This window comes from Balaenoptera ricei, chromosome 17, assembly GCF_028023285.1.
Source record: "Balaenoptera ricei isolate mBalRic1 chromosome 17, mBalRic1.hap2, whole genome shotgun sequence".
Classification (NCBI taxonomy): domain Eukaryota; kingdom Metazoa; phylum Chordata; class Mammalia; order Artiodactyla; family Balaenopteridae; genus Balaenoptera; species Balaenoptera ricei.
Genome location: NC_082655.1, coordinates 53010462 through 53024002, shown reverse-complemented (window position 1 = coordinate 53024002; position 13541 = coordinate 53010462). Strand labels below are relative to the sequence as shown.

Below are 13541 nucleotides of genomic sequence, written 5' to 3'. Positions count from 1 at the left end.
CCAGTATTGCAGGCATTCAGTGACTATGTAATAAACAGTGACAAGTGGAAAAGAATAAAATTATAAAATATTCATTTGTAATTATAGCTTTATTTCAAAATACAAAGCCATTCCTATTTTAAGTTATAAAAATAGATGTTATGAGATATAGACTCAAAACAACAAAAATCAACTTCCATCACTAGAAATAGGGATGTTTCTCATTCATTCAGCTTTTAAAATTCTTAGCATTGATGAGGGCATAAAAATGGAGGATAGTTTGGGAAAAATTAAGAATATGATACTTTTAGGATATTTTAAAGTACTTTAAGATTTCCATTATTATAATAAGACAGTTAAGTATAGTTATCTTACCTTTAACATCCTATTTGTCCTAAATATTGGATTAAACCCAAAGAAGAGGTAGAAAACATCAAATGGCATTATTGATGCCACATCCAACTGTTGGAAGAACACATTCACAATTATGTTGTGTTTATGCTTTTAAGGACACGAATTGATTTATACCAATGTATGTAAAGGCTGACCAGTCACCATGAATTATTTGTTGTTTAATACAAAATTGTCTTCAGTTTCATATGCATGGTGTCACTGAAAGGTGTATTAGCACCCTGAAAACACTATTTCATAGCCTACTTCCAATGAATTTCATTTCCAGCTTCATGCATCTGATCTTGCCTTAGACACTGCATTTTCTGGGATTTTGTTGAGCTGTCACATATATTTAAGAGATGGCATGGTTGCTACTGATAAAATACATTTTAATAGTGTTTTAAACTTGGGGCTTTTGGACTGAAACTCAAGCCCATTCTTGATTTTATGTGATTTTATGTGAAAAAATTGGGCATTCATTGTAATGAATGATATTGTAATGGTATATTTTTATGTTTCAGACAATTCTCCAGTGTTCAGGGCTAATTATATTGTTGGTGGTTCATCCAGACTCTTCAGTTCTTTCTACTGCTGTCTACTTTGTATCATATTGCTAACAATAAACTGCTGTGAACGTATCTATCAGAGACTGTACAGGCTAACAGAGAGGAGAGGAAAGAAATCAGTCCCATTTACAATTATCAGTTCTGATGGGAGAAGGTATTGAAAATACTATTATAGCTAAAGATAATATATTTTACATTTGTGATGTATTTAAATTATTCTGGCCTTTGATTACTCTGGTAATTGTGAAATGACAGCATAACATTTGCATACTTTCCTGATTGCAATGATAACAATAAAAAATTCTTTTACATAAGATAATTATTCATTTTCATTATTTTTTACATCATCTTGAAAAATAGGGTACATTAAAAAAATATTTAATTTATTTAAGACAATTAAGAGCAGTTAAGAGTTTTGTGTAAGGCCATACGTATGAAATGGAAAATTGAGGTAATTAATTGTGTACTACAATTTCAAAACCTAGTGCTATTGAAAAGGAATGGGACTTTCAGTTTGAATGAACACACGTTGGCTGCTATAAACAAATTACTTACTAAAATAAGTGGCTTAAAAATTGCATAATATCATCAAATCTCATTGATTTTACCCTACAGATATTGAGCCTTATAACAAGTTGAGAGGTACACAGAGCAGTTACTAAAATAATGTCTTATAAATAAGGAAGCAGGAGCACAGAACTGTTGATTTGTCTAGTGCTATTTCAGGACCCAATTGCTCAAATACTCACTTGACTTTTCTATGCAGTTATTAATCATGTTTGATATTAATACATCAATGTGGATTTGTATAGATAGAGATGATTTATTTCTCAGTGAATTGTAGAAAATTGAATTAAGTACTGACCAACACTGTACTCTGTATAAGGAACTTTGCAAAACATGTTGGGGTTGAAATAGAAGTAAGATATTGTTTCTGTTCACAAGAAGTTAACAATCTAATGGTGGAATAACCAAGCACAGAAATAGCTATAACACAATGCCATAAGACGTACAGGATGTGCTAAGGAAATTCAAAAGACGTGACTGCAATTAAATACATGTAAAATTTACATTTATAAACCCAAACTAAATATATGAGTTAAGTTGCCCTTATTCAAATTAAAGAAAGTGATTAAGTGTTTGGAATAAGGTCTGTGGCACTTACAAAACTATTCTTCCTCTTTGTAGGGTTCATCAAAGTAGTTTAGATCTTTTATGAATATGTCTAAGTATGTGGCAGTTTTTTACAGAGAAAATTAGTTGGAGATAAAATTGAATTGAAAGAAATTTTAATCACTATAGATCGCCAGTAGGGACAATTTGGCACCTAAACCCAGATTTGTATTTTTAACAATATTTGAGGCCACTGAAGTGTTGTCCTTGAAATGGGAGGTTGGAGTTCACTCATACAGATTGGGTAACCTTGGAACATCCTCAAATCTCTGCCTATTTCTCGGGGTTAGGAGGAACAATAAAAGATAATAAAGTACTTTGTAAATAATTATGGGTGAAAAAACTACACATGGGTGAAAAAATAATACTATACTGTTATTTGAGAAAAGGAAGATGCCATGTTATCTAAATAATTGCTTCTTTTTTTTTTTTTTTTTTTTTTGCTCTATGCCATTCTAACAATTTCCAGTGGTTTTATTTTTAAAATATTTTTATTAAAAAAATTTAAAAAATTTCATATTGGAGTATAGTTGATTAAAAATGTTGTGTTAGTTTCAGGTGTATAGCAAAGTGATTCAGTTATACATATACATGTATCTATTCTTTTTCAAATTCTTTTCCCATTTAAGTTATTACAGAATATTGAGCAGAGTTTCCTGTGCTATACCGTAGCATATATTTTGCTTATATGAACAAGAAAGAAATAGGAGTAGAAACAATTTTGTAGACTTTTACATCATCATGCTACATGAATTGGAGGCTAGAATTATGTATGGACAAGACAAAGTATACCCCATACTCCTTTGTTGACATTTAAATTGGAATTTAAATGTGGGCGCTAGGATTTTGTTCTGCCTAGTAAAGACCCATATATTGAATTACACATTTGCACATACTAGGAAGTATACTGTATAATTATTGAGAAGCAAAAACTCTACCTAATAAAACTTCATCTGTATAAACTTTGTTACAAAGGCTACAATTTTTAAAGGAAGCAGATTTTTTTTTGGTAGAAATTTATAGATGGAACTTAAAGTCAAAATGGGAATGGATTAGTTGAACAACTTTGGAATTGTAAGTCACCTACCTGAAATTTTGTAGAACTCCTGTAGTGTCTCTTTAGTTCATTTGAATCCACCTGAAATATGTTATATTTATAATTCATATTAATTTTAGCCAATTTCATTAAACATTTTCTCACTTTAAAAAATTTATAGCTACTTCTTTCTATTAGTTCCTTCTAACATCAGCCTATAAATATGCTCTATCTTCCCATATCATAAATCAAAAAACCTTCCTTGGCTTTGTTTTCTTTTTTGTATTGCTCTAATTGTCACACTAACGCTTCTTAAGAGAGTTATTTACCTTGCTTTGCTCCACATCCTTCCTCCATATTTATTCTTCAACTCATGGCAATTTTGGTGGTGATTTGACTTTTGCTCACTTCTCTCATTCCATCAAGACTACCATTGTGAAAGCCACCAATAACCTCCTAATGATCATACCCAGGGAATCCTTTATTCACTAACATTCTTTTATGGCACTCACCACGTTTTGAAATCACACATATATGTCTTGGCCCATTTATTTAAGATCAGTCTACTCCATGAAATGGTAATCTATCTCAGGACACGGTTGATTTTGTTTAGCAACTGTATATAACTAGTGACTATAATATATTAAAAGCCCAATAAATATTTGAGTGGATGAATAGGTAAAGGCCTGAAGAGATGAGTAAAACTTTTGAAGCATTTGACTTTTTTGGGACAATTTTGTCCTTGGAACTTTCTCTTTCCAAAGAATCTGTAATGCCATTCTTGGTTTACTTTACTTCTTCAGTTCCAGTTTTCAGGGTCCTTCTTGCATCCTATGGCTAGCCATTTAAAATAAATATTTACCAGGATTCAGCCCTCTTCTCTTTTCTCTTCATATTTACTTCCTGGGAAATTTCATCCACTTTCATTGTTTCAAAGATCACCATGTATGTGGATGCTACCAAACCTCTACCTCCACTTAATATTAGTATCTGGAGCTGTTGACCTGTCCAACAGCTGCTTATTGTCTTCCTCACTTAGCAGTTCTGCTCATCTCAAATTTAACCTACAACAAACCTGAATTCATCATCATTCTCCATTTCCCCTAAAGCCAGCCATGCTCCTCCTCTTATTGAGTATCCTATGAGAATCCTCATCTACACTAGTCAGTGATCCTACACCACTCACTCTCCTTTAGCCCTCATCCAACCAGCAACCATGTTCTACGGATTCTCCTTTCTAAAATTTTCTCATGCCTATCTTCTCCTTTTGGCTTTGGTTTCCTTGCCTTTATTCTTGCTTTCCTTGATCAGTTCTACAATGTCAGTGAGATGATCTCTCTAGATCAGATCATTAACAATTCTATTTATGTCAAAACCTATGACTTCACATGACTTAAAGAAAAAAAATCCAAGCTCCCTTTCATGATATACAAAGCTCTACTTTCTCTGTCTCACTCACCTCCTGAAGCACCTCATACTCATTCTGTTTAGCAGTGCATAGCAGAGTTTCTTACCTTGATGCCTTTACCTATGCTGTTCCCAGAACTTAGGACATATTTTTCCCTTTTTTAATGGGGACGAAGGTGTGCAGATAATTTCAATTAATCCATCAAAATTTGGACCAGGTGTTGCCTCCTTTATATGGTTTTCTCTGCATCAAAAAGCACCAAGGGCTCACCTCTGTCATGACTCACATCACAAAACTCCACCATTTTTCTTTTGTCTGTCCATCCTTCATACTCTGAGCTACTTAAAAGGGTAGGGACAATATATTTATCCTGTGTTTCTCAGTTCCTAACGCAATGTCTAACACACAACAGGTGCTCAGTAAATGTGTGATAAGAGATAGAGGAATAGGAAGGCATTTGTTAACATTCAGAATTAATGTTAATATTGGGATTATATTTTTCTATTTCACTTATAGGTAGGAGGAAATTGTCTGTGTACTATTAATTATTTGACCAAAGTATTATAACTTGGACACATGGAAGCAGCATCTTCTAATAATTATTATCCAGGCTGTCCATGTTCAGAAATTTTAAATTGCTGTTGAACAGTGTTTAAGATTTGTTAGCCAAGTTCCCAATTCCTGCCTCACCACCCCATATTTTGGGCTATAATTTCTACCCACGTGCACATACTAAATTTTACAGAAATATATTAGAAAATATATGACATGCTTATTTAATGATACTTTTCCCTGAAACAAAATGTCTTACTGAGCCACAGGCAGATATAGGTATATGTACAAGTTTACGCTGAATCATGTACCAAGCTTGAGTAAGATGAGTCAGCTCCTTCAAAGCTTATATGGAACAGACAGACATACCAAGTGCACATATCAAGAGCTCCTTCAAAGCTTATAGGGAACAGACATATGGAACAGACAGACGTATCAAGTGCTAAGAAGTTAAGTTGAAGTATGACCCCATCCTCCAACTCTGGAAGAATGTTCTTAGCATATTTATCCCTTTACTTTCAGGGTTGTCGGTGATCCTATAACTGAAAAATGTAAGTGAAACTAAAACTTGCTAGATTAAATGAAAATGCTATCTGGTGATTCTAAAACCCCTTTTCTTTGGCGCACTAAATATATTCAGCATCCTTAGCCATCTGAGGATCAGCATACTTACTGGTTAAAAATTAGGCACTTTTTTTTTTTTAACATCTTTATTGTAGTATAATTGCTTCACAATGGTGTGCTAGTTTCTGCTCTATGACAAAGTGAATCAATTATACATACACATATATCCTCATATCTCCTTCCTCTTGCCTCTCCCTCCCACCCTCCCTATCCCACCCCTCTAGGTGGTCACAGAGCACGGAGCTGATCTCCCTGTGCTATGCAGCTGCTTCCCACTAACTATCTATTTTACATTTGGTAGTGTATATATGTCCATGATACTCTCTCACTTCGTTCCAGCTTACCCTTCCCAGTCCCCGTGTCCTCAAGTCCATTCACTATGTATGCATCTTTATTCCTGTCCTGCCCCTAGGTTCTTCAGAACCATTTTATTTTTAGATTCCATATATATGTGTTAGCATACAGTATTGGTTTTTCTCTTTCTGACTTACTTCACTCTGTATGACAGACTCCAGGTCCACCTCACACAAATGACTCAATTTTGTTTCTTTTTATGGCTGAGTAATATTCCATTGTGTATATGTGCCACATCTTCTTTATCCATTCATCTGTTGATGGACACTTAGGTTGCTTCCATGTCCTGGCTATTGTAAATAGAGCTGTAATGGACACTGTGGTAAATGACTCTTTTTGAATTATGGTTTTCTCAGGGTATATTCTCAGTAGTGGGATTGCTGGGTCATATGGTAGTTTTATTTTTAGTTTTTTAAGGAACTTCCATACTGTTCTCCATAGCGGCTGGATCAATTTATATTCTCACCAACAGTGCAAGAGGGTTCCCTTTTCTCCACATCCTCTCCAGCATTTATTGTTTGTAGATTTTTTATGCTGGCCATTCTGACTGGTGTGTGGTGATACCTCATAATTTTAATTTACATTTCTCTAATGATTAGTGATGTTGAGCATCCTTTCATGTGTTTGTTGGCAAACTGTATATCTTCCTTGGAGAAATGTCTATTTAGGTCTTCTGCCCATTTTTGGATTGGGTTGTTTGTGTTTTTGATATTGAGCTGCATGAGCTGCTTGTAAATTTTGGAGATTAATCCTTTGTCAGTTGCTTCATTGGCAAATATATTCTCCCATTCTGAGAGTTGTCTTCTTGTCATGTTTATGTTTTCCTTTGCTGTGCAAAACATTTCAAGTTCAATTAGGTCCCATTTGTTTATTTTTGTTTTTATTTCTATTTCTCTAGGAGGTGGGTCAAAAAGGATCTTGCTGTGATTTATGTCATAGAGTGTTCTGCCTAGGTTTTCCTCTAAGAGTTTTATAGTGTCTGGCCTTACATTTAGGTCTTTAATCCATTTTGAGTTTATTTCTGTGTATGGTGTTAGGGAGTGTTCTAATTTCATTCTTCTATATGTAGCTGTCCAGTTTTCCCAGCACCACTTATTGAAGAGGCTATCTTTTCTCTATTGTATATTCTTGCCTCTTTTATCAACATAAGGAGACCATATGTGCATGGGTTTATCTCTGGGCTTTCATTCCTGTTCCATTGATCTATATTTCTGTTTTTGTGCCAGTACCATACTGTCTTGATTACTGTAGCTTTGTAGTAGAGTCTGAGGTCTGGGAGCCTGATTCCTTCAGCTCGCTTTTTCTTTCTCAAGATTGCTTTGGCTATTCGGAGTCTTTGTGTTTCCTTACAAATTGTGAAATTTTTTGTTCTAGTTCTGTGAAAAATGCCATTGGTAGTTTGATAGGATTGCACTGAATCTGTAGATTGCTTTGGGTAGTATAGTCATTTTCACAATATTGATTCTTCCAATCCAAGAACATGGTATATCTCTCCTCTGTTTGTATCATTTTAATTTCTTTCATCAGTGTCTTATAGTTTTCTGCATATGGGTCTTTTGTCTCCTTAGGTAGGTTTTTTCCTAGATATTTTATTCTTTTTGTTGCAGTGGTAAATGAAAGTGTTTCCTTAATTTCTCTCTGAGATTTTTCATCATTAGTGTATAGGAATGCAAGAGATTTCTGTGCATTATTTTTGTATCCTGCTACTTCACCAAATTAATTGATTAGGTCTAGTCATTTTCTGGTAGCATCTTTAGAATTCTCTATGTATAGTATCATATCATCTGCAAACAGTGACAGCTTTACTTCTTTTCCAATTTGGATTCCTTTTATTTCTTTTTCTTCTCTGATTGCTGTGGCTAAACTTCCAAAATTATGTTGAATAATAGTGTTGAGAGTGGACAACCTTGTCTTGTTCCTGATCTTAGAGGAAATGGTTTCAGTTTTTCACCATTGAGAACCATGTTGGCTGTGGGTTTGTCATATATGACCTTTATTATGTTGAGGTAATTTCCCTCTATGCCTACTTTCTGGAGAGTTTTTATCATAAATGGGTGTTGAATTTTGTTGAAAGCTTTTTCTGCACCTACTGAGATGAATATATGATTTTTCTCCTTCAATTTGTTAATATGGTGTATTGCATTGATTGATTTGTGTATATTGAAGAATCTTTGCATTCCTGGTATAAACCCCACTTGATCATGGTGTATGATCCTTTTAATGTGCTGTTGGATTCTGTTTGCTAGTATTTTGTTGAGGATTTGTGCATCTATGTTCATCAGTGATACTGGCCTATAGTTTTCTTTCTTTGTGACATCTTTGTGTAGTTTTGGTATCAGGGTGATGGTGGCCTCATAGAATGAGTTTGGGAGTGTTCCTCCCTCTGCTATATTTTGGAAGAGTTTGAGTAGGTTGGGTGTTCGCTCTTCTCTAAATGTTTGATAGAATTCGCCTGTGAAGCCATCTGGCCCAGAGCTTTTGTTTGTTGGAAGATTTTAAAACACAGTTTCAATTTCAGTGCTCGTGATTGGTCTGTTTATATTTTCTATTTCTTCCTGGTTCAGTCTTGGAAGCTTGTGCATTTCTAAGAATTTGTCCATTTCTTCCAGGTTGTCCATTTTATTGGCATAGAGTTGCTTGTAGTAATCTCTCATGATCCTTTCTATTTCTGCAGTGTCAATTGTTACTTCTCCTTTTTCATTTCTAATTCTATTGGTTTGAGTCTTCTCCCTTTTTTTCTTGATGAGCCTGGCTAATGGTTTATCAATTTTGTTTATCTTCTCAAAGAACCAGCTATTAGTTTTATTGATTTTTTTTTGAAAGATAAAATTTATAGAGAGAATGTTTTGCTTATCTCTTTTAAATTTTATTTATTTATTTATTTATGGCTGTGTTGGGTCTTCGTTTCTGTGCGAGGGCATTCTCCAGTTGTGGCAAGTGCGGGCCACTCTTCATCGCAGTGCATGGGCCTCTCACTATCACAGCCTCTCTTGTTGCAGAGCACAGGCTCCAGACGCGCAGGCTCAGTAATTGTGGCTCACGGGCCCAGCTGCTCCGCGGCATGTGGGATCTTCTGGGACCAGGGCTCGAGCCCGTGTCCCCTGCATTGGCAGACGGATTCTTAACCACTGCGCCACCAGGGAAGCCCCAGTTTTATTGATCTTTGCTATTGTTTCCTTCATTTCTTTTTCGTTTCTTTCTTTCTTTTTTTTTTTTTTAAGGAAGTTAGTCTTTTTTTTTTTAAATTAATTAATTAACTTATTTTTGGGTGTGTTGGGTCTTCATTTCTGTGTGAGGACTTTCTCTGGTTGTGGCAAGCGGGGGCCACTCTTCATCGTGGTGCGTGGGCCTCTCACTGTCGTGGCCTCTCTTCATGCAAGGCACAGGCTCCAGACGCGCCGGCTCAGTAGTTGTGTCTCACAGGCTAAGTTGCTCCGCGGCATGTGGGATCTTCCCAGAACAGGGCTCGAACCCGTGTCCCCTGCATTGGCAGGCAGATTCTCAACCACTGTGCCACCAGGGAAGCCCTTTTTCATTTATTTCTGATCTGACTTTTATGATTTCTTTCCTTCTGCTAACTTTGAGGTTTTTTTTGTTCTTCCTTCTCTAATTGCTTTAGGTGTGAGGTTAGGTTGTTTATTTGAGATGTTTCTTGTTTCTTGAGGTAGGATTGTATTGCTATAACTTCCCTCTTAGAACTGCTTTTGCTGCATCCCATAGGTTTTGGGTCATTGTGTTTTCATTGTCATTTGTTTCTAGGTATTTTTAAATTTCCTCTTCAATTTCTTGAGTGATCTCTTGGTTATTTAGTAGTGTATTGTTCAGCCTCCATGTGTTTGTATTTTTTACAGATTTTTCCCTGTAATTGACATCTAGTCTCATACCGTTGTGGTCCGAAAAGATACTTGATACGATTTTAATTTTTTAATATTTACCAAGGCTTGATCTGTGACCCAAGATATGATATATCCTGGAGAATGTTCCACGAGCACTTGAGAAGAAAGTGTTTTTGAATGGGATGTCCTATAAATATCAATTAAGTTCGTCTTGTTTAATGTATCATTTAAAGCTTTTTTTCCCTTATTTATTTTCATTTTGGATAATCTGTCCATTGGTGAAAATGGGGTGTTAAAGTCCCCTACTATGATTGTGTTACTGTTGATTTCCCCTTTTATGGCTGTTAGCATTTGCCGTATGTATTGAGGTGGTCTTATGTTGGGTGCATAAATATTTTCAACTGTTATATCTTCTTCTTGGATTGATCCCTTGATCATTATGTAGTGTCCTTCTTTGTCTCTTGTAGTAATCGTTATTTTAAAGTCTATTTTGTCTGATATGAGAATTGCTACTCCAGGATGCTTTTGATTTCCATTTGCATAGAATATCTTGTTCCATCCCCTCACTTTCAGTCTGTATGTGTCCCTAGGTCTGAAGTGGGTCTCTTGTAGACAGTATATATATGGGTCTTGTTTTTGTGTCCATTCAACCAATCTATGTCTTTTGGTTGGAGCATTTTATCCATTTACATTTAAGGTAATTATCGATATGTATGTTCCTATTACCATTTTCTTAATTGTTTTGGGTTTGTTATTCTAGGTCTTTTCCTTCTCTTGTGTTTCCTGCCTAGAGAAGTTCCTTTAGCATTTGTTGTAAAGTTGGTTTGGTGGTGCTAAATTCTGTTAAGTTTTGCTTGTCTGTAAAGGTTTTAATTTCTATGTTGAATCTGAATGAGATCCTTGCTGGGTAGTGTAGTCTTGTTTGTAAGTTTTTCCCTTTCCTCACTGTCAATATGTCCTGCCACTCCCTTCTGGTTTGCAGAGTTTCTGCTGAAAGATCAGCTGTTAACCTTATGGGGATTTCCTTTTATGTTATTTGTTGTTTTTTCCCTTGCTGTTTTTAATATTTTTCTTTGTATTTAATTTTTGATAGTTTCATTAATATGTGTCTTGGCGTGTTTCTCCTTGGATTTATCCTGTATGAGGCTCTCTGTGCTTCTGGACTTGATTGACCTTTTCCTTTCCCATATTAGGGAAGTTTTCAACTATAAGCTCTTCAAATATTTTCTCAGTCCCTTTCTTTTTCTCTTCGTCTTCTGGGACCCCTATAATTCGAATGTTGGTGCATTTAATGTTGTCCCAGAGGTCTCTGAAAGTGTCCTTAATTCTTTTCATTCCTTTGTCTTTATTTTGCTCTGAGGTAGTTATTTCCACTATTTTATGTTCCAGGTCATTTATCCTTTCTTCTGCCTCAGTTATTCTGCTATTGATTCCTTCTAGAGAATTTTAAATTTCATTTATTGTGTTGTTCATCATTGTTTGTTTGCTCTTTAGTTCTTCTAGGTCCTTGTTAAATATTCGTTGTATTTCCTCCATTCTATTTCCAAGATTTTGGATCATCTTTACTATCATTTCTCTGAATTCTTTTTCAGGTACACTGCCTATTTCCTCTTTGTTTGGTCTGATGGGTTTTTACCTTGCTCTTTCATCTGCTGTGTGTTTCTCTGTCTCTTCATTTTGGTTAACTTACTGTCTTTGGGTCTCCTTTTCAGAGGCTGCACATTTGTAGTTTCCATTGTTTTTGGTGTCTGCCCCCAGTGGGTAAGGTTGGTTCCGTGGGTTGTGTTGGCTTCCTGGTGGAGGGGACTGGTGCCTGTGTTCTGGTGGATGAGGCTGGATCTTGTCTTTCTGATGGGCAGGACTGCATCAGGTGGTGGGTTTTGGGGTTTTTGTGACCTTATTATGATTTTAGGCAGCCTCTCTGCTAATGGGTGGGGCTGTGTTCCTATCTTGCTACTTGTTTGGCATAGGGTGTCCAGCACTGTAGCTTGCTGGTCGTTTAGTGGAGCTGGGTACTGGCATTTAGATGGAGATCTCTGGGAGAGATTTTGCCATTTGATATTACATGGAGCTGGGGGGTCTCTTGTGGACCAATGTCCTGAACTTGGCTCTCCCACCTCATAGGCACAGGCCTGACACCTGGCTGGAGCACGAAGACCCTGTCAGCCACACAGCTCAGAAGAAAAGGGAGTGAGAAAGAAAGAAAGAAAAAATAAAATAAAATAAATAAAGGTATTAAAATAAGAATATAAAAGTTATTAAAAATAAAAAAAGTTTAAAAGTAATTAAAAAAAGAAAAAGAAAGAACGAGCAATGAAACCAAAAAACAAAGCCACCAATGATAACAAGTGCTAAAAACTATACTAAAAGAGAAAAAAAGAAAACCCCATAAAACAAAAATGGACCAACAGAACCCTAGGACAAATGGTGGAAGCAAAGCCATACAGACAAAATCACACAAAGAAGCATATACATACACACTCAGAAAAAGAGAAAAAGGAAAAAAAAATGTATATATAAAAAAAAGGAAGAGAGCAACCAAATGAATAAACAAATCTACCAATGATAACAAACTGTAAATACTAAACTAAGATACACATAAAACCAGAAACAAATTAGATGCAGAAAGCAAACCCCAAGTCTACAGTTGCTCCCAAAGTCCACTGCCTCAATTTTGGGATGATTCGTTGTCTATTTAGTTATTCCAGAGATGCAGGGTACATCAAGTTAATTGTGAAGATTTAATCCGCTGCTTCTGAGGCTGCTGGGAGAAATTTCCCTTTCTCTTCTTTGTTCGCACAGCTCCTGGGGTTCAGCCTTGGATTTGGCCCTGCCTCTGACTGTAGGTTGCCTGAGGGCATCTGTTCTTCACCACGACAGGACAGGGTTAAAGTAACAGCTGATTAGGGGGCTCTGGATCACTCAAGCTAGGGGGAGGGAGGGATATGGAATGCAGGGTGAGTCTGCGGCGGCAGAGGCCGGCATGACATTGCAACAGCCTGAGGTGCGCAGTGTGTTCTCCTGGGGAAGTTGTCCCTGGACCACGGGACACTGGCAGTGGCGGGCTGCTCAGGCTCCCAGGAGGGGAGGTGTCGATAGTGACCCATGCTTGCACACAGGCTTCATGGTGGCTGCAGCAGCAGCCTTAGCTTTTCATGCCTGCCTCTGGTGTCCGCGCTGATAGTCGCGGCTCACGCCCGTCTCTGGAGCTTGTTTAGGCAGTGCTCTGAATCCCCTCTCCTTGCGCACCCTGAAACAATGGTCTCTTGCCTCTTAGGGAGTTCCAGAATTTTTCCTGGACTCCATCCCAGCTAGCTGTGGCACACTAACCCCCTTCAGGCTGTGTTCACGCAGCCAACCCCAGTCCTCTCCCTGGGATCTGACCTCTGAAGCCCGAGCCTCAGCTCCCAGTCCCCACCCACCCCAGCGGGTGAGTAGACAAGCCCCTCGGGCTGGTGAGTACTGATCGGCACCGATCCTCTGTGCAGGAATCTCTCCACTTTGCCCTCTGCACCCCTGTTGCTGAGCTCTCCTCCGTGGCTCTGAAGCTTCCCCCCTCTGCCACACCTTGTCTCTGCCGGTGAAGGGGCTTCCTAGTGTGTGGAAACCTTTCCTCCTTC

General features: G+C 37.1%; 1 protein-coding gene across 1 annotated transcript in view; it reads right to left on the bottom strand.

Annotated features, from left to right (window-relative positions):
* The window catches only part of CNGB3 (cyclic nucleotide gated channel subunit beta 3), a 151009-nt gene that overhangs the window by 63736 nt on the left and 73732 nt on the right, over nucleotides 1–13541 (bottom strand). The window contains 2 exon segments of the mRNA XM_059901722.1: nucleotides 355–441; nucleotides 3199–3249. Of these exon segments, the coding sequence (XP_059757705.1) occupies nucleotides 355–441; nucleotides 3199–3249 (138 nt within the window).